At 47.5% G+C, this 27,285-nt stretch overlaps 1 protein-coding gene across 1 annotated transcript in view; it reads left to right on the top strand.

The window, feature by feature from the left end:
• Positions 1–595: 595 nt before the first annotated feature.
• Positions 596–27,285, top strand: part of SLC5A10 (solute carrier family 5 member 10) — a 514,359-nt gene continuing 487,669 nt past the window's right edge. The window contains exons 1-7 of the mRNA XM_082199751.1: positions 596–1,464; positions 2,707–2,778; positions 4,781–4,885; positions 5,826–5,885; positions 7,328–7,432; positions 24,053–24,158; positions 26,052–26,132. Coding sequence (XP_082055877.1) covers positions 1,348–1,464; positions 2,707–2,778; positions 4,781–4,885; positions 5,826–5,885; positions 7,328–7,432; positions 24,053–24,158; positions 26,052–26,132 — 646 coding nt within the window. The 5' untranslated portion in view covers positions 596–1,347. The remainder of the gene's footprint in view (positions 1,465–2,706; positions 2,779–4,780; positions 4,886–5,825; positions 5,886–7,327; positions 7,433–24,052; positions 24,159–26,051; positions 26,133–27,285) is intronic.

The raw sequence follows: 27,285 nt of genomic DNA, 5'->3' as shown, positions 1-27,285 counted from the left end.
TTCCACAGGGCGGGCGCCACTACCGAGAAGGCCCTCTGCCTGGTTCCCTGTAACCTCACTTCTCGCAATGAGGGAACCGCCAGAAGGCCCTCGGCACTGGATCTCAGTGTCCGGGCTGAACGATGGGGGTGGAGATGCTCCTTCAGGTATACACGACCGAGGCCGTTTAGGGCTTTAAAGGTCAGCACCAACACTTTGAATCGTGCTCGGAAACGTACTGGGAGCCAATGCAGATCTCTCAGAACCGGTGTTATGTGGTCCCGGCGACCACTCCCAGTCACCAGTCTAGCTGCCGCATTCTGGATTAATTGCAGTTTCCGGGTCACCTTCAAAGGTAGCCCCACGTAGAGCGCGTTACAGCAGTCCAAGCGTGAAATAACTAGAGTATGCACCACTCTGGCGAGACAGTCCGCAGGCAGGTAGGTTCTCAGCCTGCGTACCAGATGGAGCTGGTAGACAGCTGCCCTGGACACAGAGTTAACCTGCGCCTCGATGGACAGCTGTGAGTCCACAGTGACTCCCAGGCTGCACACCTGGTCCTTCAGGGGCACAGTTACCCCATTCAAGATCAGGGAATCCCCCACACCCACCTGCTTCCTGTCCCCCCAAAACAGTACTTCTGTCTTGTCAGGATTCAAACTCAATCTGTTAGCCGCCATCCATCCTCCAACCGCCTCCAGGCACTCACACAGGAAACTGAAAACGACAAGATCCACCCATCCCTGGACAGTCATGGATGGGTCAAATACCTTTAGCTGAATAGTCCTGTTGGTTTCACGTTGGATTTATGTGAAGGAGACCCCTGACCCCTCCAGTGTTTCCCATCATCCCAACATAACCGAGAAAGCGCCACTGTTTTGCGTTGGCAGGGTTTGTCTGTGGCTGTGGCCTTAGGAGGGATCGGAGATGTTTTTTTCAGTTCTACAGCGGCACATGGTTCAGAAGGGCGCACCTTAGCATTTTGAAGAACGATCCTAAAACACCCGAGTGTGAGCAGGTCGTGCAACCCTGGGGCCCCTCAATCATGGGGGTCGAAGGTGGGGCTTGTGTCCTGAGCCATGCCCAATGGTTTGGGTTTTTTTGCAACGTCCACGCAGCTTCGTCGGAACAAAAATGCCAGCCAGCATTCAAATTTAGCAGCCCACCCACCCCCGTAGCTCTGATTAACCCTCAGTTCAATCGTATCCGCTGAGAAAGGGGGCAGACTCTGCCCTAAGGCCAAGACAGCTCACCCACATGTACTGCTTCTCGAATCACAAACGGCCTACCCCCAGGCTGTTTAATGATCAATTCCTTGACTCTTGAAAGCAGCTGGCCTCTCCCTCTTTGTTGCTGGGTCCAGGCACGATGTCCGCAGAAGACTTTCCTCCGGCTGAAATGCCCACTCCTTCGCCCCACTTCAGCGTTACTGATGTGATCGTCGTCGTGGCGTATTTCCTTTTGAATTTGGCAGTGGGGATATGGGTAAGGTGGGCAAATCCTTAATCGGTTTAACGGCCCGATTGACTATGCGACGGCTTCAGTTGACCAATGGGACTGAGCATTCGGGGGGGGGGGGGATGCCAGCTTCTTAAAAGAAGCAGTTTGGATTCTGCTGCCCGTATTGGGATGTTTTCTCTCCCCACACCCCCTAGGTCCCCCGCCACCAGAATTTATTTGCATTTCTGCAAATCTAAATGCTCTGCCGAACCTGCTGATAATCTCCCTGTTGCACGTAACTGGTGCCATTTTGACTGAGCGCTCACGCCTGAATGTCAGAAATTAGAGGGAATATTATTATGGTTATTATTACCCATCCTGCTTCTAAAAATAAAGTAAGATTCTAGTCCTCATGGTTTTGAATAAAGGGTGAAATTAAATAAGAATCTGCTTTGCACGGAGCCAGAACATCGGTCCATCTAGCTGGGTGTTGTTTGCAACAGATTCCAACAATCTTTTGCTGAGGTTTTGAGCCCCAGGCCTAGGTGGCTAAATCCGACCCTCTAAGCCCCCTCAGCTGGCCGCACATCTGCTTTGCACCCTCCTTTAGTGTCTGTCTTGAAAATGTCTGCCTGGAATAATTATTATCATCTTTCTGAATCAGAATTTTGTTTATTGCCTGCACTCAAAGGTCCCAGGGTAGGTCAAAGCAATTTAAAACACAACTTTTTAGGAACCAGCTGCAGCTTGCAAAGAGTTCCAGCTTCAACCCATGGCATCTAGGGCTGGGAATGCACCCCCCCCCCGCCCAATCTGAATTCCCGGAGAGCTGCTGCCGGTCAGTGTAAACAATATAGAGTTAGATGGGCCAATGTTCCAGCTAGGAGTGGGGCTGCTTCCTATGTTCAAAAGAGGGTGGGTCTGAAAAATATGCATCCCAACTGAAAGGCCAGGGAAAAGAGGCATATCTTCAGCGTATGATGCGAACCATATAGGGAAGGAGCCAGGCATGCCTCTGTGGGGAGGGATTTCCACAATTTAGGGGCTGCCACAGAGAAGGCCCTGTACCCGGCCACCCCCTACCCGACCTCTCAGGGTGGTGGAAATACGAAGATGGTGCCCTCTGCCGATCTAAAGACCCAGGAGACTCTATAGGGAAGGAGGTGGTCTTTCTGATTCTTGGGGGCTATATTGTGGGGCAGGAGGAAATCTCTGTCCGGTTTCCACGCTCTAGGCACAGTTTGTCTGTCACTCATCCCCTGCTTAGTCGTCTTTTTGCCTGTCCAGTCTTCCTGCAGGGCAAACAGAAACACATTAAGTGGATACTTCCTGGCTGGGAGGAACATAGCCTGGTGGCCGGTAAGTAGATGCAACTGCCTGTTTGATTTTGGGGCTCCACAAGGTTTCATCCAAGCCTCACAGAGGGCGGTTACATTGTTGGAAAAAGAGCAAGTTGCATTGTTGGAAAAAGAGCAAGTGTTGTCCCCACTTCCCCCCAAAAAAACCAACAGGGCACAAGAACATGCAGATCTGCACAAAATTTGCACATGCTGATTTATATTTCTAGATGTATGTTTAGAAAGTCACTTTCGTGCAAAGCAGACCCATTGGAAATAATAGCTCCAAGTGACTCATGTGCCTTAATTTCAGTGGGTCTACTCAGAGTAGGACTACCGCTGGGTACAAGCCAACTAGGTAAAGTTAAAGGTACCCCTGACCGTTAGGTCCAGTCGCGGATGACTCTGGGGTTGCAGCGCTCATCTTGCTCTATAGGCTGAGGGAGCCGGTGTTTGTCTGCAGACAGCTTCCGGGTCATGTGGCCAGCATGACCCAGCCGCTTCTGGATAACCAGAGCAGCACATGGAAACGCCGTTTACCTTCCCGCCAGAGTGGTACCTATTTATCTACTTGCACTTTGATGTGCTTTTGAACTGCTAGGTTGGCAGGAGCAGGGACCGAACAACGGGAGCTCACCCTGTCGTGGGGATTCAAACCGCCAACCTTCCGATCGGCAAGCCCAAGAGGCTCGGTGGTTTAGGCCACAGCGCCACCCATGCCAATACCATGCAGTTGTTAGTTGGAGTGTCGGACTGGGACCTGAGAGACCAGGGTTCAAATCCCCACTCAGCCGTGGGCCAGTCCCTGCCTCTCGGCCTAACCTACCTCACAAAGTTGTTGTGGGGGATTAAATGAGAACGGGAAGAGTTGGAAGGGACCACAAGGGTTGTACATACCAACCTGCGATGCAGGAATCTTTTGCCCAACGTGGGAATCGAACCCACAACCCTGAGATGAAGAGTGTAATGCTTTACCAACTGAGAGATCCTTGGAGGGAAAAAAGTGGTATATAAATACAGTGATACCTCTGGTTACGTACTTAAATCGTTCCGGAGATCTGTTCTTAACCTGAAACTGTTCTTAACCTGAAGCACCACTTTAGCTAATGGGGCCTCCCGCTGCTGCCGCACAATTTCTCTTCTCATCCTGAAGCAAAGTTCTTAACCCGAGGTACAATTTCTGGGTTAGCGGAGTCTGTAACCTGAAGCGTATGTAACCTGAAGCGTATGTAACCCGAGGTACCACTGTACAATAAATGAATGGACCAGGTGACCTGTGTGCCTGCTCAGTCACAGCCATCTTTACCTGGGGGTGCAAATTATGGGGGGGTGCCTGCTGCCTGCTGCTGAAGCTGCCTAAGCTCTTAACTATCTACCTGTTATGAAATAATAAATGATTTTGATCAAGCTAGAAAAACAAAATACATATATACCTAGGTATTACCGAAATGTATTCCTATTGTTTCACTAAAGGACTATCGACTTTGCGCACTCATTTACCAAAGACGTGCTGCGCCAGTGGTGGTGCTTGTCATTCACAATGGCAATGCTTGTCAGACTCAACAACGGTGCTTGTCATTCTCAACGGCGCTGTGCACGCGAAATTAACTAAATTTGTAGGCGCTGGGCAGATCTTTGCACCCTGGTGGCGCATATGCTAAAGACGGCCCCGCGCTCAGTCCAAACTCTTCTCTGTCCTCCTTCTTTCCGGCACCCACTGAAAACATTTTTGTTTCAGAAGCCTATCGAGAAGTTACACGAGTTTTCATTTTAGCTACTGCTGCTTTGGGAGATACGTTTAAATACCTGATTTTTAACTCTTTCCAACTGATAATTTTAATGCTTTATTGTTATTTTTTTGTAATTCGCTTAGGGGTTTTGCAATTTGTTTGGTATAACAACAACAACAACAACAACAACAACAACAACAACAACAACAACAACAACAACATAATAATAATAATAATAATAATAATAATAATAATAATAATAATAATATAATATTGGCTGCTTTTGGCCTGCAGATCGGCGCCTCGCTCTTTGCCAGCAGCGAAGGATCGAGCCTTTTCATTGGACTGGCTGGCACAGCAGCTGCAGGAGGGGTAGCAGTGGCCGGCTTCGAATGGAACGTGAGTAGTGCCTGATTTACGTATAAGCTAAACAAGCTATAGCTTAGGGCTGCACTCTCTTGGGAGCCCCCAAAAAAATTTCAAGGGAAGAAAACCCTGGATGTACAATTCCAAAATATAAGATAAAAAGCAAATAAAATAAAACCTACATACAGTTAGAGCTTAATAATTATTTCACTATTAATATACTTCTTAATTGTGTTTCACTATTAATATACTACCGGAGATGAAGAAACTGAAATTGACCAATTCTATGGAGACTTACAACACCTTCTAGAAATGATACCAAAGAAGGATGTTTTTCTCATTATAGGGGATTGGAATGCTAAAGTGTCCAGAGGAGAGCAACCAAAATGGTCAAAGGCCTGGAAACGATGCCTTATGAGGAACGGCTAAGGGAGCTGGGCATGTTTAGCCTGGAGAAGAGGAGGTTAAGGGGTGATATGATAGCCATGTTCAAATATATAAAAGGATGTCACATAGAGGAGGGAGAAAGGTTGTTTTCTGCTGCTCCAGAGAAGCGGACACGGAGCAATGGATCCAAACTACAAGAAAGAAGATTCCACCTAAACATTAGGAAGAACTTCCTGACAGTAAGAGCTGTTCGACAGTGGAATTTGCTGCCAAGGAGTGTGGTGGAGTCTCCTACTTTGGAGGTCTTTAAGCAGAGGCTTGACAACCATATGTCAGGAGTGCTCTGATGGTGTTTCCTGCTTGGCAGGGGGTTGGACTCGATGGCCCTTGTGGTCTCTTCCAACTCTATGATTCTATGATTCTATGATTCTAAGTAGGGAGTCAAGAGATAAAAGGAACAACTGGATGGTTGAACCACTTTGGAAATTTCAGCTAGTGCTTATATCCGAAGCACAAATCCCTTTTCTTTTCCACATATGCACCAATGTGCAGGGCCACCCTTAAGTGTTTTTATATCTCTTTCCAGGCCACCTTTGTCCTTCTGGCGTTGGCCTGGGTGTTTGTTCCCGTCTACATCTCTTCAGAGGTAAGTTGGGAACCGGGTTTGGTCCTGTCCTTTGGTGTGTGGCCTTCCTGCACCGCCAACAGCTGCTTTTTACGACCTCTCCCGTACTGATTCAGTGAAACTGACCCAGGTGGCTGAGGCTCACGCCCTTCTCTGTACAGTGGTGCCCCGCAAAACGAACGCCTCGCAAGACGGAAAACCCGCTAGACGAAAGGGTTTTCCGTTTTGGAGGTGCTTCGCAAAACGAATTTCCTATGGGCTTGCTTTGCAAGACGAAAATGTCTTGCGAGTTCCTGCGGGGTTTTTTCCTCCCCCCCTTTTCCCCAAGCCGCTAAGCCGCTTACCAGCTGATCCGCTAAGCCGCTTATCAGCTGATCCGCTAAGCCACTTAACAGCTGATCCGCTAAGCCGCTAATCAGCTGATCCGCTAAGCCGCTTATCAGCTGATCCGCTAAACCGCTTATCAGCTGATCCGCTAAGCCGCTAATCAGCTGATCCGCTAAACCCGCTAAGCCGCTAATAGCGCTAATCCGCTAAGCCGCTCATGGGCTTGCTTCGCAAGACAAAAAACCGCAAGACGAAGAGACTCGCGGAACGGATTCTTTTCGTCTTGCGAGGCACCACTGTACTTGGCAATTCAAATAATAATAATAATAAATATCTTGCAAGGCTCCTGGGTGAAAAGCCACCACAATTTATTTTAACATGATTCTAATGCTGTGTTTTACGTTGCCGTAACCTGCCCTGGGACTGTCAGATAATAAATGGTGCGACTCCCCAGTGAGGCAGGTTTTCCACATTTCTGCAACAGTTTGTCACCATGAAAATTCACCTGTGTTTTAGTACAAATTCCTTTTTGGTCATACAACCCAAGTGTAAAATTGGGAAAGGTTGTGGAAGGTGGATATCAATTTCACAGCCTGTTATACGATAAAAGAGAACATTATTTTACTGCTGGTACCTCACTCTGGAAAAATTGGCTGAGATTTACATAAAGCAGTCAAACTTATGCTGGAGATGTAAGAAGGAGGTGGGAACCTTTTATCACACATGGTGGGGATGTAAAATTGTAAGGAAATTTTGGAACAAAGTATACGAGGAGCTGAAAAAAGTATTCAAGATTTCGTTTGCCAAAAAGCCAGAGGCTTTTTTCTTAGGCCTAATATCAAATGACATTTCCAGAGATAAGAAAAATGTATTCCTTTACCCAACATCTGCCCCCCCTAATATAGGCATTCTTATCCACACTTTTCGCTAAGATGTATTTTTTGTAGACGTTATTTGGCTGGGGAAGAGCAGCACAAAATTCAGAGCAGCGCAAATTATGCTGTGTTTTGGTTTGCATGCAAAGTGTAAATTAGGCTAGGCTCACGTTAAAATCTGAACGGAGATGGACTTTCTCCCACCCCAAATTATAACACTGGCGTCTGATTCTTTCCCTTCCTTTCCCTTCCTCCGATCAGATTGTCACCATGCCAGAATACCTCCAGAAGCGTTTTGGCGGGGAGAGAATTCGGATATACCTCTCATCCCTGTCTCTCCTGCTTTCCATCTTCACCAAGATATCGGTGAGTGGCTGCTAGCCAGCGAAATAATGCCTCTCAAATATGGCGGGGTGGGGGCAAAAATATAAATAAAACCAATAAATGAAGTAGACAACCGTTCTGGGGTGTTTAAACCTCTCTGCCCTGCCCAGCCCCCGAGGCAGATGCCAATTACCGTATTTTTTGCACCATAACACTCACTTTTTTCCTCCTAGAAAGTAAGGGGAAATGTCTGTGCGTGTTATGGAGGGAATGCCTACGGGTGGCAGGGGGGATCTGCTGCAGTCGTGAGCAGAGGATCCATGGTTCCCCTTCCTTCCCTCCTCCGTGGCTCGCTTACACAGGTGTAAGCGGCTCCTGTCTGGTTGGCTGCTTTAAAGCAACTGTGCTCTGTGTCCCTCTCTCCTCCCCACTCAGCTCGCTAAACAGCAGCAAAGCTTTTCAGCTCTCTAAGCCGGGGAGGAGGGAGAGAAGCAGAACCTGCTCGCTTTAAAGGAGCAAAGTGGGAGAGGAGAGGAGCCGTCTCCCCTTATACCCCTCTTCTTCATTATTAGCAGCATCCTTCTCCACACACCCCACACGTGCTCCTTGTCCCTTGAGTGCTTTTCCTTCCCTCCCCACTTAAAACGTGGTTACAAAGCATGGATCCACATGGATCCTCAGGATTTTTGCATTGGGCTACTCCAAACTCACTGTCAGATCACATGTCTGTGGCCACAGCATGAACCACAAAAATCATACACCCACTGTTTCATTTAGAATATTTTTTTTCTTGTTTTCCTCCTCTAAAAACTACGTGCGTGTTATGGTCGGGTGCGTGTTATAGAGCGAAAAATGCGGTACCCAATGCAAAATTGGGGACGGGGCAATAACCTCCTTTGTTTAGGAAATAGGCACAGATCTGCTGAGGAAGTGGGGGGGGGAGAGGGTGTGTGGAATGTGGGGGGACACCCCTGACTTGCGCCCCCCCAAAGTTTGTTCGAGGGTCATTGTGGCCCCTGGGATTAAAAAAAGATTAGCCTCCTGTGTTTTTAAATGGCTTGGTAGCCTAGTCGGTAAAGCATGAGACTCTTAATCTCAGGGTTTGGGGTTCGAGACCTATCTTGGGGCAAAAGATTCCTGCATTGCAGGGCGTTGGACTAAAGGGCCTTTGTGACTCTGTGGTTTGAAATTATATTTAACTGATTACTGTTTTGATGTGCGTTTGGTCGCAGCTTTTGGAATAGCGTCTTTTTAGAAAGCAGGCTAGGAAACTCAGACTAAAAAATAAAATAAACATGGATCCCAGATGTCCATATTGCAAGGTAGAGAAATGACCTCTGCCTGTGACCTTCCCCAATGGGTCACTGGGGCCTAATCTGACCAACCTATTGCAGATGATGGTTCAGGCGTCATACAACTCTCTCGTCAGCAGGAGGCGCTGTTGGTCAAGTTGCTGTCCCGACCCAGAGCTTCCTGTGGCCTGTTTTCTTTTGCTGAATATTATTCTGCCTCCACACCCTTGCTTGTTTCCCAGAAAAGCCTTTGGGCAACAGATCTGTGCTCCAAGAGGAGGCTTAAATATATGAAGCAAGATCAGGATGAAATTAAGCCCTTTTACATCCCTTTGAGTTAAGGGCTGAAGTGCACGCTTAACTTTCCTTGTCGAAACCAGTGGGAATTAAACGAGTGTAATGTTTCTTTATAGGCCAATTTTAAAAGCAATAAACTTCAGCTGAGTCATGCTGTTATGGGGACAATTATTGCTGTTTGGAATAAGTATATATAATGAATGACCTTATTATCTTGTATAATATGGTACAAGGAGGGGAGGTTGATTAATGGCTACTGGCGCGTGATGGCTTTTTCGAACCTCCAGCCCTAGAGGCAGTCTACCTGTGAATCCCACTTCCTAGGAGGAATGAGATTCAGCCAGTGGACTTAGATCCTTACCTCCCCTCCCACTCCCAAGGGCCAGCTTTGAAAGCTGGTTAGGGCTGTTCACCTGCCAGTCACATGACATTACAGTGAAGTCAGGTGACCTGTGCAGTTTGAAATCTAATCGCACTGTGCTTTGCAAGCGCTGACGATCAGTTGGTCATTGGCAGGGCTTGGGGAAGTGGCCGGGCTTTCCAGGTGTCGATGAACAGCTGATTGACAGCACCTCCTTGCGGCCAGCTTAATGGTGTAGATAGGAAATGCCACTGTGGGATTATTTTGGACCAAACTCGGTGTAGGAAGGTCACAGCAAGAGGTTCTGAGGGGCACAGCAGGTATAATTAATTAGTTGTAAAGTGGCTGAGCGTCTTGATCACGCAGCATCTAATAAGGTACTTCCTGGGAGGAAGTGTTTAATTGGGAAAAGGAAGGCTAATTAGATTACTGAGAAGATCTGAATGGAGAACCAGGTTCTCAATAACCGGGTTGGTTCCCTAAGGGGACACAGTGCCCAGTCCAAGGACTGAATCGTCTTTGTCTGATAATAGCATTTGTCACCTCTGTGTAGCTCTTGCTCAGGAGTCAGAATAAATGTGGGCATACCAAAACCTTGCATATCTAACCTAATAGCCCGAATGGCTTCTTCTTCTTCTTCTTCTTCATAATAATAATAATAATAATAATAATAATAATAATGTTGTTTAGTCGTTTAGTCGTGTCCGACTCTTCGTGACCTCCTGGACCAGAGCATGCCAGGCACTCCTGTCTTCCACTGCCTCCCGCAGTTTGGTCAAACTCATGCTGGTAGCTTCGAGAACACTGTCCCACCATCTCATCCTCTGTCGTCCCCTTCTCCTTGTGCCCTCCATCTTTCCCAACATCAGGGTCTTTCCCAGGGAGTCTTCTCTTCTCATGAGGTGGCCAAAGTCTTGGAGCCTCAGCTTCAGGATCTGTCCTTCCAGTGAGCACTCAGGGCTGATTTCCTTCAGAATGGATAGGTTTGATCTTCTTGCAGTCCATGGGACTCTCAAGAGTCTCCTCCAGTAGCAGAATTCAAATTCAAATAATAATAATAACAATAATTATATATTATGTTTCTGCATCCCTCAATCTTGGCTCCAGGCCAAATTGGCAAAGCAGTGTAAAAGGTTGTGACCAGATGAATCCTTGTTTATTTATTACAGTGGTACCTCAGGTTACAGACGCTTCAGGTTACAGACTCTGCTAACCCAGAAATAATACCTCGGGTTAAGAACTTTGCTTCAGGATGAGAACAGGGATCGTGCTCCAGCAGCGAGGCAGCAGCAGGAGGCCCCATTAGCTAAAGTGGTACCTCAGGTTAAGAACGGACCTCCAGGACGAATTAAGTTCTTAACCCGAGGTACCACTGTATTACATTTATATACCACCGTTATCTCCCAAGGATCTCAAGGTGGTGTTCATGGTTCTCCTCCTCCTCATTTTATCCTCACGACAACCCTGTGAGGCGGGTCATGCTAAGAGATGGCGACTGCCCCAAGGTCACTCAGTGAGCTTCATGGCTGAGTGGGGATTTGAACCCGGATCTCCCAGGTCCTGGTCTGACACACTCACCCAGGCACCCCCAAACTCAGCCCTCCAGATGTTTTGGGACTACAACTCCCATCATCTCCCACTGGTCCTGTTAGCTAGGGATGATGGGTGTTGTAGTCCCAAAACATCTGGAGGGCCGAGTTTGGGGGTGCCTGCTGTAACCATTAAGCCACATTGTCTCTTGTGTGAGAGGTGTGGCCTGGAGGGAAAGTGTCCGAGGAGGAGGTGGAGCCTGGGGAGAAATATAAGTGCAAAGTGTAGAGGCCAAGGAGCGTCATATTTGGCCCCTGGCCCTGAGCTTCCTCGCCCCTGTTTAATGTGTGAAACAACACACTTAAACAATAAGGAAGCTCTGAACTATCCACCTTCATCCCTTTGCTGCTGTAGATTCTTGCAAAGCTCATTCAAACTTCTGTTGTCATCTTGGGCTCCCCCGTCACACCTAGGTGTGACTTCCAGACTCCCGTCCATTGTTATCCCCACGCCCCTCTTTGGCCCTGCCTGGGATCTTTCTCGGTTCCCCAAAAGGACATGCCGTCTTGCGGCCGCCTTGCCAAGGCTGGTCCCTATTCTTTAATTGCATTGCAACAGCTCTCTGAGTCACTCCCTATTCAGCCACGGAGTGACTGGTCCGGTCCGGGAGATTAAGCGAGCATCTCACCCCCTTCACGGGAGATTTGGATAATCTTTGTTGACAGCGAGTTATTGAGATGAATGTCTGCAGACACGCGGGATGGTGTGAAGAGGTGGGGCAATTTATTCAGGCCAGGTATTTTGCTGACGGTAAGCACCTGCAGAGGTCGGGTGCTTGGGAGGCCGCTGGGAGAAATGGACCCAAGCCAACGGGAGAGGCTTTTCCAAGCATGGAGACGGTCAGGGTTAATAGAGGGGCAAGATGTTCCTTTGGGTATCCTGGTCCCTATACAGCAGGGGAGGGGGACCTGTGGCAGTCCAAATATTGTTGGACTCCAGTTTTCAAATGCCCCATCGATAGGGTTGTCAGGTCGGGAGCTTCCCAGATCCTGAGCATACCCTCCAACATTTCTCCAGTGAAAAAGAGACATCCTGTTCCATAATCATAATCATATTTATACCCTGCCCATCTGACTGGGCTTGCCCCAGCCACTCTGGGTGGCTTCCAACATATATAAAAACATAACAAACTATTAAGCATTAAAAAAAAACCTTCCCTATACAGGGCTGACTTCAAATGTCTTCTAAAATTTGTAAGTTATTTATCTCCTTGGCTCAGGGGTTGCATAACTCCATACCCTCCAACATTTATCTGATGTAAATAGGGACATCCTAAGGGAAAGCGGGGCATGCGGGTGGCACTGTGGGTTAAACCACAGAGCCTAGGGCTTGCAGAAGGTTGGCGGTTCGAATCCCTGCGGCGGGGTGAGCTCCCGTTGCTCCTGCCAACCTAGCAGTTTGAAAGCACGTCAAAGTGCAAGTAGATAAATAGGTACTGCTCCGGCGGGAAGGTAAACGGTTTTTCCATGCGCTGCTCTGGTTCACCAGAAGGGGCTTAGTCATGCTGGCCACATGACCCGGCTAAGAAAGCGAGATGAGCACTGCAACCCCAGAGTCAGCCACGACTGGACCTAATGGTCAGGGGTCCCTTTACCTTTAAGGGAAAGTGGGATGTTCTGGGATCAAATCAGAAACTGGGACGGCTTCTGTAAATCTGGGTTTGTCCCTGGAAAACAAGGGTCTGTGTTTTCAGGGCCCAGACCTGAGACCTAGGAGACACCCCCGGGGAAGTCATGGGGAGGGAGACAGGGGCTGGCTCAAGAGTTAACCAAATGAGCTTCATGGCTGAGTGGGGATTTGAACCCTGGTCTCTCTCCCAGGCCCTATTCCAACACCACTCAGCCTTGCTTACAGAGAGGCAGAGCTGGAAAGTTTTTACTATTATCCCAATAAGACGGGGAATTGGAACACTGTGTGCTTTGAGTTAAAAGTCTTCCTTTGGAGCAGTTGAAAGATAACTTTCCCGGAAAGGATGGGTAAAAATCTCACCCCACCTTAGAAGTCTTGCTTCTGCTGCCAGCCCCAAATAAGTGTAAGGTTTTCACTGACGAACGCAAGCAACTGATGTTCCTCCTCCCGGGAGCTGTTGAGACGGACTTCAAAGGCTTTTTATAGCTGCTATTTTTCTTCTATGAATGGGCCAGGCCTGCTTCTCCTGCTCCCCCTAGATTTATTTTCGAAACGAGGTTGTTGTTGTGCTGAGAAGCCATCTTAACAAGCTCCCTCGCCTGTCCGTCCCTGCAGAATTATACGAGAGGAAGCTGGAGGGGCTGTGTTTTGGTATTCCAAGGAGGAATGATGATGGTTTCTTTAATGGGATGCAGATGGCTGCCAACACCTTAAACATTCTCCGCCCTCTTTAAGTAATTATGAAAGCTTTGCTTTCACCTGCCATTGCAGCTTGCCAAATTCGTCTCTTGTCAAGCAGGAGGAAAAGATGAGGTGAGAGGGATGTGTCTCAGGGAATAGAGACCCCCTGGTCCTCCAGAGACTGAGGGACTCCAGCTCCCATCAGACCTGGCTAGCATGGCCAATGGCCTGGGATGATGGGAGTTGTAGTCTAGTAACACCGGGAGGGCTGCCTGAGGGAGGTGGGCTTTCAACAAAGCAGGGAAGATGAGACCGAGATAGTCTGGTAAGATGGCGTACTTAGGAACAATCCACGATCACTGCAGATCCATGGGCTCCATGATCACTGCAGATGGTGACAGCGGTTACAAAATTAAAAGACACCTGCTTCTTAGGAGAAAAGCAATGACAAACCTAGACAGCATCTTAAAAAGCAGAGACATCACCTTGCCAACAAAGGTCCATATAGTTAAAGCTATGGATTTCCCAGTAGCGATGTATAGAAGTGAGAGCTGGACCATCAAGAAGGCTGATCGCCGAAGAATGGATGCTTTTGAATTCTGGTGCTGGAGGAGACTCTTGAGAGTCCCATGGACTGCAAGAAGATCAAACCTCTCCACTCTGAAGGAAATCAGCCCTGAGTGCTCACTGGAAGGACAAATCCTGAAGCTGAGGCTCCAATACTTTGGCCACCTCATGAGAAGAGAAGACTCCCTGGAAAAGACCCTGATGTTGGGAAAGATGGAGGGCACAAGGAGAAGGGGACGACAGAGGACGAGATGGTTGGACAGTGTTCTTGAAGTTAGCAACATGAGTCTGACCAAGCTGTGGGAGGCAGTGGAGGACAGGAGCGCCTGGCGTGCTCTGGTCCAGGGGGTCACGAAGAGTCGGACACGACTAAACGACTAAACAACAACGAAAGGAATGATCCTGAGTGTGGCATGGTAATCTTGGTGACCAAAGTGGGGAGTAGGGTCTCCACATGGTCCCTTGAAGCTCTTGGAAATCTGTCTCCACAAGTCTCTGTTCAACAATTGATTTGGTGTCCTTTTGGTCCACGGTGAAGCTGACCCTCCATGGGCAGGGGCAGTCTTGCTCTGAATAACAGCTGTTTGCAGGGGTGGGGGAAGAAACAGTGACAGAGGAAGGTTGCTGCCCTGCCTCTGCCTCCTCTGTGGATTGCCTGGAAGGTTCTGGCTCCGGCCCCACCCCTGGACCTTTGGTCTAATCCAGCTGTTGTTTTCTGAAATGAATCAATGGCTCTCTCTCTCACAGGGAACTATATGCAACACTGGCAAGCATGCTTTTATAGGGCGTTGGAGAGGGTCACATGACTTGCTCTGGCCAATGCAGAGGCTTTCTTGCCGGCCTCCCTGCAACTGCCTCCTCTGGCCACTTGGTGGCAGGCTCACAGCGGCTCTTGAACCCTGGGCTGGAGTGGCGCTAGACTCTGGCGCCACCGCAGAGCTCTGGCCGGAAGGGGGAACTACAGGGTGGTGTACCTCTCAGACCGCAGCAGCTTATGGGATCAGGCTTGGTTTGGTTCCCCGGTAAAAGTCAGGTTGCTCCCTGATTTAAGCAACAATGCTCATCTGCAGCTGCTCTTCAAGGGCGCAGGACTCCTTGTTCTGTCGCTTTCCCCCCTGCGATGGCCCTGTGGAACTGGTGGTGCCTTTAAATGTCAGATCTGTTCTCAGCATCCCAAGGCACGAGGCTCAAGTAGGGCACCCCCTTGCCAGCCTTCTGGGCCTCAGCCCTGGGGCATTGCCATGCCAAGAAGGGGCGAGGTGCGTGCCGCGCTTGGGTTATGCCAGAGCAGCCTGTAATCCTGCAAAGAATGTAAGGTCTCACCCCGTCCCACTGCCTCTGATGTGGTCCAGGTGTGTGAACCGAGAACAGGAACTGAGCTCCGTAAGCAACAGCACCACTGGGGTGGCACGAGCGCTTGTGTGTTTCGAAGGAGGCTCCGAGATTTGCACTCGTTACCGATTTGCTACCAGGCCACGTTCAAAGGGTTGCTATTAGAATAGAAAGTCCTTAACAACTTGGGACAGGTTTGCCTGCGAGATCGCCTTGCCCCAAATATACCCACATGGCTGCTTTGATGGGTGGAACTGATCCCGTTACAAGTGCCCCATAATACCCGTTCCTCATGGACCATTTAGTGTATTTAAACTCTGGAACTCCCCGACTCTTGACACCAGGCAGCCGCCTCCGCTGTGCTCTTTTCGGCGCCTACTAAAACATTTTTATTTAGACAAGCCTATGCATACATTTAGAAAGCTGGCCTGTGTTTCCATCTGTTTTTAGTTCATTGCTGATTTTGTTTTGATTTAAAGAGTCTTTGTTCTTTCCACTGACAGAACTACAATTCCCAGAGCGCAGTTGATCCCTCTCTGCAGGGAAATTTGGGAATTATAGTTCTGGGAGGGGAATAGGGGCCTGCAAACAACTCCCGGCACCCTCAATGAACTAAAGCTCCCAGAATGCTTTGGGGGAAGCCACGGCTGTTTAAAGTGGTGTAGTTTAAACGTATGGCGTGGATGGGGCTGCGATATGTTTCTGAATACCAGTTGAAGGCGATTGCATGTGAAGAGAGGTCTATTGCAGTAATGCTCTGCTTGTAGCCTGTCTATCAACATCAGGTTGGCCGCTGCAAGAATCTGGATTCTGGACTATCAGATAAGCCCTTGATCTGACCCAGGAGCCCCTGGATTTTTCTGCAGCCCCTGAAGAATGTTTTTAACCAGGCTTCCTCAACCTCAGCCCTCCAGATGTTTTTGGCCTACAACTCTCATGATCCCTAGCTAGCAGGACCAGTGGTCAGGGATGATGGGAATTGCAGCCTCAAAACATCTGGAGGGCTGAGGTCGAGGAAGCCTGGTTTAAACCCTGAAAATTGGCGACTCTAATCGTTTGGACAAGACTTCCCCAAAGGGCAGCAGTAGCAACAAATTAAAGGGCAGTCAGTCGGTAGAGTAGAGCATGAGATCTCAGGGTGGTTGGTTTGAACCCCACGTTGTGTGAAAGATCCTGCATTGCAGGGGGTTGGACTAGATGACCCTTGTGGTCCTTTCTAACTCTACAATTCTATTATTCATAATAATAATAATAATAATTTATTACTTATACCCCGCCCATCTGGCTGGGCCTCCCCAGCCACTCTGGGTAGCTTCCAACAGAACATCAAAAACACAATAAAACATCAAACATTAAAAGCTTCCCTAAACAGGACTGCCTTCAGATGTCTTCTAAAAGTCAGATAGTTGTTTATTTCCTTGACATCTGATGGGAGGGTGTTCCACAGGGTAGGCGCCACCACCGAGAAGGCCCTCTGCCTGGTTCTCTGTAACTTCACTTCTCGCAGTGAGGGAACTGCCAGAAGGGCCTCGGCGCTGGACCTCAGTGTCTGGGCTGAACAACAGGGGTGGAGACATTCTTTCAGGTATACTGGGCCGAGGCCATTCAGGCAATTGGCCAGGGACAGATGTCTAAGGAATTGGGAACTGCTGGAACGTATGAGGAAAAACAACAGAGCAAAGCTTTTGTGGTTTTTAGCCGGCCCGGGAAAACAGCACAGCATTCATATTTCTGGGTGACCTAATGCTGGCGTGATCTGACTTGGAAAAGGCTGCTGTGTATGAGGATGAAGACTCGTGAGGAGAGAGAAGGGAGGGCCCCGGACGACTTGTTTGATGCCTCCCAAGTTGCTGCAGGAGAGGGCGTGGGGCAGGGCAAGCTCCGGCGGGGAGAGGGAACAGGTTGTCGATCCATTTGCGTTGTTTCCTTGCCCTGATTGAAACGAGATCAGACAGAGCATGAAACAAGGGCGCCTGGGTAGTTTGGGGCCCTTGCGCTGCCTCAGAGAGGACAGGCGCCAGCAAGAAGCATCACTGGGTATCCGTCAAGGACCCCCCACTTCTGCAAGGGGTCTACAGCCGGTCTTGTTCCTTGCTGTTGTGTCTTCCTCACCTGCTCTCTCTGAGCAAGGGGAACTTAGGTGCTTACACTTGCCATGCGCTCTCCCTCTGGGTGGGTGTACGGATTGGGCCCAGAGGGGGAAAGTGAGGGAAGCGGTAGCTGTGTCCCTTTATTTTTTTATTTTTTTAAAAAGATATTTATTAAATTTTCACAAATTATAAAATCAAACACAATACAAACAAACACACTCAAAGACAAACAAATATAATTTCAAATCCTTATTCTCCTAAAACTTACTTCACCGACCTCCTCATACCTCCCCTTTCTGCATTCCAATTTCAAATATTTAGTTCAGCAAATCCTCACCCTTAATTTAATCTAATTGTAATCCTTTCTTTTCCTTTAACCTAATCTTTACAGCTGTAATCCGTTTACTTCTATAGCCGCAACATTTTAACACTCATTAATTTTACAATGTCTCTTAAGATAGATCTTAAATTTCTTCCAATCTTCTTCCGCCGTCTCTTTTCCCTGATCTCGGATTCTGCCAGTCATCTCTGCCAATGTCATATAGTCTATCACTTTCATCTGCCATTCTTCCAAGGTGGGTAGATCTTGTGTCTTCCAATACTTTGCGATGAGTATTCTTGCTGCTGTTGTAGCATACATAAAAAAAGTTCTATCTTTCTTTGGCACCAATTGGCTGACAATGCCCAAGAGAAAGGCTTCTGGTTTCTTAAGCAAAGTACATTTAAGTACCTTTTTCATTTCATGTGTCCCTTTAGGGCAGTGGTTCTTAACCTGTGTGTCCCCAGATCTTGTTGGACTACAACTCCTATCATGCCTCCTGAGCTTTGGCCTTGCTAGCTAAGGGGGATGGGAGTTGTAGTTCAACAGTATCTGGGGACCCACATGTTGAGAAAGGCTGTTTTAGGGCATATTGACTTAGGACACATTTATACCTGGCATTTAAAGCACTTTGATGCCACTTTAAGCAGCTGCAACTCCCCCCAAAGAATTCTGGGAGCTGTAGTTTGGTAAAGGTGCAGAGAGTTGCACCGTAACTCCCCTCACAGAGCAGCAATTCCCAGCATGTCTAACACAATCAATCCCTCTTCCCAGGGAACTCTGGGAATCAAATCCTTTTGAGGGGAATAGAAGGGCCTTCTAGCAACTCTCAGCAGCCCAGTTTCTTTCAGTTTCCTCCTTTTCCAATATTAAATTCATTTCTTCACATTTCTGCAGAAATTTGCAACTTTCGTTATTTGAAAAACAAAATATTCCTCATGGAAATTCACCAGCATTTTAGTTTGAAATTTTTTTAGGGCCTTCTTGGTGGTGGCGCCTGCCTTGTGGAACACCATCCCGTCAGATGTCAAGGAAATAAAAACCTATCTGACTTTCAGAAGACATCTGAAGGAACCCTGTATAGGGAAGCTTTTAATGTTTGATGTTTTCTTACATTTTCATATCTGTTGGAATGGCTGAGGCAACCCAGCCAGATAGACAGCATATAATTAATAAAATTATTATTAGTAGCAGTATCTAAGCTGCGGGCCATCACTGCCTCCTGGGGCAACAAGTTCCATAGTTTATGCGACTCAGAGAGAAGCTTGTGAAACACTACATAGCGAGCTTGTGGTTGTGTAGGACTGGTTGTGGACATACAGTTTATTATATTTTTCCGGGAGCCTTTTGGGGGGTTCTGCATGCTAACCACGTTGCTAGCCCTCATGAGGAACCTCCAGTTTCTGAAAGGTCTCTCAGCAGTGAACTAAGATACTAAGGTCCAGTTGACCTGAGCGTGGGGAGGCTCCTGTGCCCTCCAGGCTTGTGAGATCCCTCCCAATTTAGCCATCTCTTTTTGCCACACGTGCAAGCTCGACCTCGTGGCCCACCCCTTCTCTGAGGACAGCTGGGGAGTCAACAGAAGCGCTCTCTCTTTTTTGCAGCCAGAGTGTGCAGCTGGCTTTGGAGCCAAGCATGAAGAAGCGACTTGGCAGGCGATTCAAAGGCGGGGCAGGTGCCAAGAGAACAAATCTGTTCAAGTTGAAAGAGTGAAAATGCCGGGCAGCCCCACCTGCCGCCTTCCGCGTTGCTGCCTCCGTCGCTCTGCCTGGAGGGAACAGGAGGCCAGCAATTTTTTTTCTTTTATTTTTGCTGAGCTGGCAAAACAACAACAACAGAGAAAGGAATTAGAATCAGCCTTTCTCAACCTGTGGGTCTCCAGATGTTGTTGGACTACAACTCCCATCACCCCTAGCTAGCAGGGCCAGAGCTTGGGGTGATGGGAGTTGTAGTCCAACAACATCTGGGGACCCACAAGTTGAGAACCACTGAATTAGATGAAAGCAATCGCCCTTCCCCCCTTGCCTGTGTGATTACGGAGGAGGCAGGTTTTAGGGCTTGAGAAGAAGCTCATGAAAATTCAGTGCAATGAGGCTGAAGGAAGCTTATCTGTAGCCATCTGGCTAAATGAAGACCACCTGCTTTGCTGACTGATGCCAGAGCCCGGCATGATCAGGCACCTGCTGAGAGGGTGTAGCCTAGCAGGGCAGTGGCATAGTGCGGTGGGGGGGGGCTACATGGGTGCAAAATTGTTAGAGGTGCAAAATTTCAACATCCGGTGCTGCCTCAGCACAGCTGCATGCTTCCGTCTTTGGGCTCTGTTGAAAACGGCTTCTCCATGTGAACCAGGAAGGGACCTCTCCAGACAATGGAACAACTCTTCTTTCCTTGTCTCTGCGGCTGTGATCTCCTGGGGGTTGTAGGTACCGTTAGGCAGTTGCATTCGCATGTGTACTCCATCCATTTCCCTCCCACCGGGCACTGGCAATCCATGCTATGCCACTCTAACAAGGCCCTCACTACAGAAAGCCCCCTGGACCTGCTGCGGTGAGGATGGTGCCTGTGAAGACTCATATGCCCAGGGCTCCTCCAGAACGCGGAGCCATTGTTCTAGTTAAGCTGGTTTGACCCCCGAGCCAAGGGGATAAATAACCTTTAGAAGACATCTAATGAAAGGCCTGTATAGGGAAGTCCCCCTCCCAATGCTATATGTTTTATTATGTTTTTATATATGTTGGAAGCCTCTCAGAGTGCCTGGGGCAACGTAGTCGACCTAGTCAGATGGGCAGGGTACAAATAATAAAATTATTATTATTATTATCATTATTATGGAATAGGACGTGCCTATTTTCACCAGAGAAATGTTGGAGGGTATGCACTTCCGTACTGGAAGGAGAGGTCTATACACACACAAACGCCCCAATTGTACAATGGGCAGAAGACATGACTCAGCCGGCAGCTTACGAGAAGGTGGTCTTTGCAACCAGCAACAAGTTCTGGGTAACCACCGTTATCTTCTTCAACGGGGTTTGTTCCATCACACCCTTACAACATCTGTGCTACTGACTCCAAACTTTGGGATTGCTGAAATATATACAGCAACAAAAATCAATCCATTTGACTCAATTCCATGTGACTCAAATTGGGTCTACTACACCCAAAATGTTTAAGCAATGTGGGCTAAAGTCTCTTCTGGGGCCCCTCTGGCTGGCTTCCAACATATATCAAAACACATTCAACATTGAAAACCTTCCCCATACAGGGATGTCTTCTGAAGGTTGTATAGTTATCTCCTTGGCTCAGGGGTAGCATAGATCCATACCCCCCAATATTTATTTGATGAAAATAAGGACATCCTAAGGAAAAGGGGGACATTCCTGGATCAAGTCAGAAACCAGAATGGCTTCTGTAAATCCGGGACTGTCCCTGGGAAATAGGGACACTTGGAGGATCTGACGTAAGATGTTTAGTTACCATGAGTGCCTTCAGCAGCCAGTTATATTGCCCCTCTTTCAAGACCCAAAGAACTCGTCCTCTGTGGTGCAATGGGCAGTGCATCTGGCTTTTAACCAGAAGGTTGGTGGTTTGAACCCACCCAGGGAAGGCTGTGGGCAGGTTCCCTCATTGCAGGGCATTGGACTCAATGACTCTCGGAGTCTATTCCAACTCTATGATTCTGTGAGTTCAACAGAACATGAGCACCAAAAGACTGCAGTTTTGAGACACGACCAAATCATCCAGAACTTCTGGTCCTAACCACAGCGGCTAACAGCTTTTAACACAGCTTCTCTTTCTCCTCTGTGAATACGTCCAGTCCTCTTTCACAGCTGTTGAAGACACCACACCTTGTGGCTGTGAGTTCCGCAAGTTAATTTGCGGCTGGGTGAAGAAGACTTTTTCTCACACCTGCCATGAATCAACAGTTCCTCCGTTTCGTAGGGTGGCTCCTACTTCTAGGGATATCGGCTGAAGGGGGATTGCAAAGGTTCTGGCCCACAGCAATTGTTGGCAGTCAGTATTGCCCGTACCCTTCTGCGTTTGGAATCCAAAGCTCTGAAACTCCCCCTGGGTTGGGAGACAGAAAGGAATCTCATTTGGTGAGCCGGGTGGTTTCTCAATGGTTTTCTTTGTGCCTACCTGCCGTTGGGCGTGCCTCTCCTCCCTGCCAAGCCAGATAATGAGACTGTGATGTCGAAAATCTCACCTGGAATTTCTTGCTGCCTCAAAACTGCCCCTTAAGTCTTGTTGACAAGCAGGCCTGTGTAAGAGTATCAACCACTGAGTACTTGGTCTCAGTCATATCTCCCCACCCTGGACTCCAACTCCCATCGGACCCAGCCAGCTTCCACTCACCAAGCTTTCCTCCAAAACAAGTTTCTAGTTCTCATTGTTCAGGTGGAAACATGTTTTTCCCTTCCCAAATGTGTTGAGATGCTACAGCTATAGATTTATTTATTTTTTAAAAACTTTATTTATTATTGCATTTATACCCCATCTTTCCTAAGAGGAGCTGAAGACAGTGTCCTCTTTTCCTTCTCTCTATTTTATCATCACAACAACTCTTTAAGCTAGGCCAGGAGAGGAGAGGGTGTTGCTCTTCCGCCTGGGTCTTTTCTTTTTATATACATTTTTATTGATTTTTTAACATATCAGTTCCAACAGTCATACAACATATCTTCTCATCTTATACAATGTTTTAGACGTCCGTCAACACCTCTGAGGATTTCCCGTTCTTTATCCCTTGTTCTGCATTTCTTAATTTCTATATTACATTTAATTGTCCTTAACTAATAATTCTTTTCATAGTCTTCCTTGTAATATTTCAAATAATCCACCTTACAAAACTTCTTCCAGTCCTACTAGCGTAACCTATTACTTTTCAAATGGTCAAAGGCCTGGAAACGATGCCTTATGAGGAACGGCTAAGGGAGCTGGGCATGTTTAGCCTGGAGAAGAGGAGGTTAAGGGGTGATATGATAGCCATGTTCAAATATATAAAAGGATGTCACATAGAGGAGGGAGAAAGGTTGTTTTCTGCTGCTCCAGAGAAGCGGACACGGAGCAATGGATCCAAACTACAAGAAAGAAGATTCCACCTAAACATTAGGAAGAACTTCCTGACAGTAAGAGCTGTTCGACAGTGGAATTTGCTGCCCAGGAGTGTGGTGGAGTCTCCTTTTTTGGAGGTCTTTAAGCAGAGGCTTGACAACCATATGTCAGGAGTGCTCTGATGGTGTTTCCTGCTTGGCAGGGGGTTGGACTCGATGGCCCTTGTGGTCTCTTCCAACTCTATGATTCTATGATTCTATGATTCTAAATAGTTCATATATTCACTCCAGTCTTCTAAGAATCTCTGGTCCCGCAGGTTTCGAATCCTTCCTGTCAATTTATCTAATTCTGCATAATCCATCAACTTCATCCTCCATTCTTCTTTCGTCGCCTGGTTCCTTTCTTGAGGGTTTGGTACAAACATCCAGTTGGTCAAATGTTGGACCAGATGGGAAATTGGCCTGATTTAGCAGGCGTTTCTTATGTGTTGAAATGTGGTGAGTCCCCTATCAGGTCACATAACAGGCTGGAAGTTGACACATGCAACTCCCCACCCCCCACCCCAGTGATGGAAATCTGTGGAATTTCTAGCCATCTTCTGGCTTTAAGACCTGGTCTCTGCTTGTGCTACGAACACAGGGCTAAGAGCACTGATCACCCCTCAGGAAGGAGCCCTGCAGAATCTGAACAAAAATTACAGTCGAGTTTTGTGTTTTCCACAGTGGGGCGACCAGATGTCCCCATTGGGAAGCTCTAGGCTGCGAGCAACACCATGACAGGAAGAATTCAATAGGGCGGACCTTTCCACCTTAATGCCTGGAAAGGATTCGCCTGTGGATTTCTTCCTGATGTTCAGCTGTTAAAAGGCACAAGAGCCTCGGTCTGTAAAATAAGTGGCAACCTAGGCCTATTGCTTCCCGTGCTCATAACCCAATATTGAAGGACAGCCGGAAAACTATCAGACGAAGCAGCTTCCTTCACTGTAGGCTGATGGTACCGAAATAGCTATTAAAACGAATAATTCAGGTGTTACTTTAAAGCATGGGTAGGCAAACTAAGGCCTGGGGGCTGGATCTGGCCCAATCGCCTTCTAAATCCAGCCTGCAGACAGTCTGGGAATCAGTGTGTTTTTACATGAGCAGAATGTGTCCTTTTATTTAAAATGCATCTCTGGGTTATTTGTGGGGCTTGCCTGGTGTTTTTACATGAGTAGAATGTGTGCTTTTATTTAAAATGCATCTCTGTTTGTGGGGTATAGGAATTTGCTCATTTTTTTCCTTCAAAATATAGTCCGGCCCCCCACAAGGTCTGAGGGGCAGTGGACTGGCCCCCTGATGAAAATGTTTGCTGACCCCTGGTTTAAAGCATGGCAAAGCTCTGAAGTGGCTTTTGCCTGTCCTAGCTGAGCATCCCACCCCTAAAAAACCCTGATGTTGCCTCTCTTTACCCCTGCAGACTGACCTGTATTCAGGAGCCCTATTTGTTCAAGTCTGCCTGGGCTGGAATCTCTACCTTTCCACCGTCCTGATGCTGGTTGTCACTGCCATTTACACCATTGCAGGTAAGATGCACGGTGGATTATACCCTCCAAAATTTCTCCCATGAAAATAGGGACGTCCCATTCCTTCATGATATTTCTATTATTTATACCCTGCCCATCTGAATTGGTTGCCCCAGCCACTCTGGGTGGCTTCCAACATATAGTTAAAGGTAAAGGTAAAGGCAGTGGCGTAGCGTGGGTTGTCAGCACCCGGGGCAAGGCAAGTAATTTGCGCCCCCTAACCCGTGGACTTGCGCCCCCTAACCCTAACCCCCAGATGTTGCGCCCGGCGCAGCCGGCCTCCTCTGCACCCCCCACGCTACGCCACTGGGTAAAGGTAAAGGTAAAGGAACCCCTGACCATCAGGTCCAGTTGCGGACGACTCTGGGGTTGCGGCGCTCATCTCGCTTTATTGGCTGAGGGAGCCGGCATACAGCTTCTGGGTCATGTGGCCAGCATGACTAAGCTGCTTCTGGCGAACCACAGTAGCGCATGGAAACGCCGTTTGCCTTCCTGCCAGAGTGGTACCTGTTTATCTACTTGCACTTTGATGTGATTTCGAACTGCTAGGTTGGCAGGAGCTGGGACCGAGCAACGGGAGCTCACCCCATCGCGGGGATTCGAACCGCCGACCTTCTGATCGGCAAGCCCAAGAGGCTCTGTGGTTTAACCCACAGCGCCACCCGTGTCCCTTCCAACATATAGAAAAACATAATAAAACATTAAACATTAAAAAACTTCCCTATAGAGGATTGCCTCCAGACGGCTCGGGGGTTGGATAACCCCATACCCTCCAACATTTCTCCCATGAAAACATCCTGGGGAAAAGAGGGGCATTCTGGGATCAAATCAGAAACTGGGGCAGTTTCTCTAAATCAGGGGTGTCCCTGGAAAATAGGGAAGCTTGGAGGGTCTGGTGGAACATGCTTCACACATGAAACATCGTCCCAGGTACCAAGCAAGCTGTGGGCAAAAACTCTGGTTTGGCAAGAACCATCCCTTGCTTCCTTCAGACAACTTTTTAAACCCTTTCTGGTTCTGCAGGCCCTTGTAACATGGATCTTCTTTTCTTAATCCAATCGGTATTTGCTGATGTTTTATTGATGTTTTTATGGATATCTTGGTTGGTTTTTATATGTCATATTCCACTTTGCTTTTTTTTAATGGATGTGCGGATTAGAAATCTGAAAACAAATAAGCAAATGAATACCTGGAAGGTTGTAGGTCTCCCCTCCCTGTCATGTGCTCTCCAGTTCCCCCCTATTTCCAAGGCACCATCTCTTTTCTGGTCTCCCCCTTTGTCTTTTGGGGAGAGCCTTGTGCAAACGGCGTCAAAATGATTTGCATGCCGTTTTTCCCTAATAATTCACATATTGTGGATTTATCTGAATATTTATCTGAATATATCTGAATTTATTGTTATTCACATTTTATACTGTATTTTATACTGTTTTTTGTTGCATCAATTAAGTGTTTTAAATTTGCTGTTAGCCACTCTGAGCCCAGGTTTCTGAACTGGGAAGGGCGGGGTATAAATAAATTATTATTATTATTATTATTATTATTATTATTATTATTATTATTATATTTTGCACACAATCTCCCCTGACAGAATGCATTTTTTTCATGTTACACTCATGTAAACATTTCCTTAATATATGCATTTTGCAGACACCTATTTTTCGGTGCAGTGCAAATTTGGGATGGGTGTGTGTGACAGGATGCATGTTGATTTGGGAACTGCAAATTAGGTAAATTTTCACTAATGTGAACTGACTCCAAATTTTGCCCCCCCAAGTTCTAAAGGGCTCCCTCTGTTAGAAACATGGGGAGGAACTTGAAGCACCCCAAATTGTGCTGATCAAAACTCAGCTCTGCAATTCAGATCTGTTCTCCCCGGTCTACTGTCCGCAGGTGGGCTGGCGGCAGTCATCTATACAGATGCTCTGCAGACTCTCATCATGGTCATTGGAGCCACCATCCTGACAGTAACAGGTAAGGCCTGCCCGTGGTGGTCTGACTCTGCTCCCCCCCACCCAAGGAAAGATCATAGGATCTCTTCTGACTTGCACCAGAGTGGTGCACCAAAATACAGGACATTCCGGGATCCAATCAGAAGCCGGGATGGCTTCCGTAGTTCCGGGATGGCCCCGCTCAAATCAGGATGGTTGAGGGGTTATGCATCTCCCACTTCCTCCATTGCCTGTTTTCTAAATTGTAATCTCCTTGGGGCAAGGACTTGTCTTCTGACTCTTCATATATTTACGGCACAGCACTAAATCGACAGGGAAAGAGTGAGAGTTTACAGAATGAACACAGATGCAACTTTCCACCATTTTTGGAACATTATAATTTTTATTTTACCTTTTTACATTTGTAAACAATTTCTTTGGAGGCTGTACAATGAGGCAAACTCCTGCGGCAACCGCATGAACCAGTCGTGCTGGAGTGCGTATCTAGTTAGATTTTTAAAAGAAGTCTTGAGAACAGCAGCACATCTTTAACCTTGGAGGAAGTTTGGCTATTTCCTGTTCCTTATGGGTGCAAAGGACATTGCATTTATATGCCCCTAATGTCCTGATTCCCCAAGGGCTGTTGTTCTTTAGCTTCTCTATTTCCCTTATGGAGTCAGAGTGGTTTAGTGTGTTACTGGGGTAGGAGATCTGAAAATAACGCCAAGATATTTCACACCTGGCAACCAAATATATAAAAGGATGTCATATAGAGGAGGGAGAAAGGTTGTTTTCTGCTGCTCCAGAGAAGCGGAAACGGAGCAATGGATCCAAACTACAAGAAAGAAGATTCCACCTAAACATTAGGAAGAACTTCCTGACAGTAAGAGCTGTTCGACAGTGGAATTTGCTGCCAAGGAGTGTGGTGGAGTCTCCTACTTTGGAGGTCTTTAAGCAGAGGCTTGACAACCATATGTCAGGAGTGCTCTGATGGTGTTTCCTGCTTGGCAGGGGGTTGGACTCGATGGCCCTTGTGGTCTCTTCCAACTCTATGATTCTATGATTCTATGATTCAATGCGCCCCCTTTGGTTTCATGGTGGCTCATTTACCAGAAGTAATATATTTAGCATGAACTCTGAATGTGTATACTCGAGTGTATACCTCTGGCTTAGTTTGTTCAGAATCATGTATACAT

The sequence above is a fragment of the Podarcis vaucheri genome (assembly GCF_965113315.1).
Source record: "Podarcis vaucheri genome assembly, chromosome: 14".
Lineage (NCBI taxonomy): Eukaryota > Metazoa > Chordata > Lepidosauria > Squamata > Lacertidae > Podarcis > Podarcis vaucheri.
The sequence above is the reverse complement of the archived record's forward strand: the minus strand, read 5'-3'. Positions and strand labels throughout refer to the sequence as shown.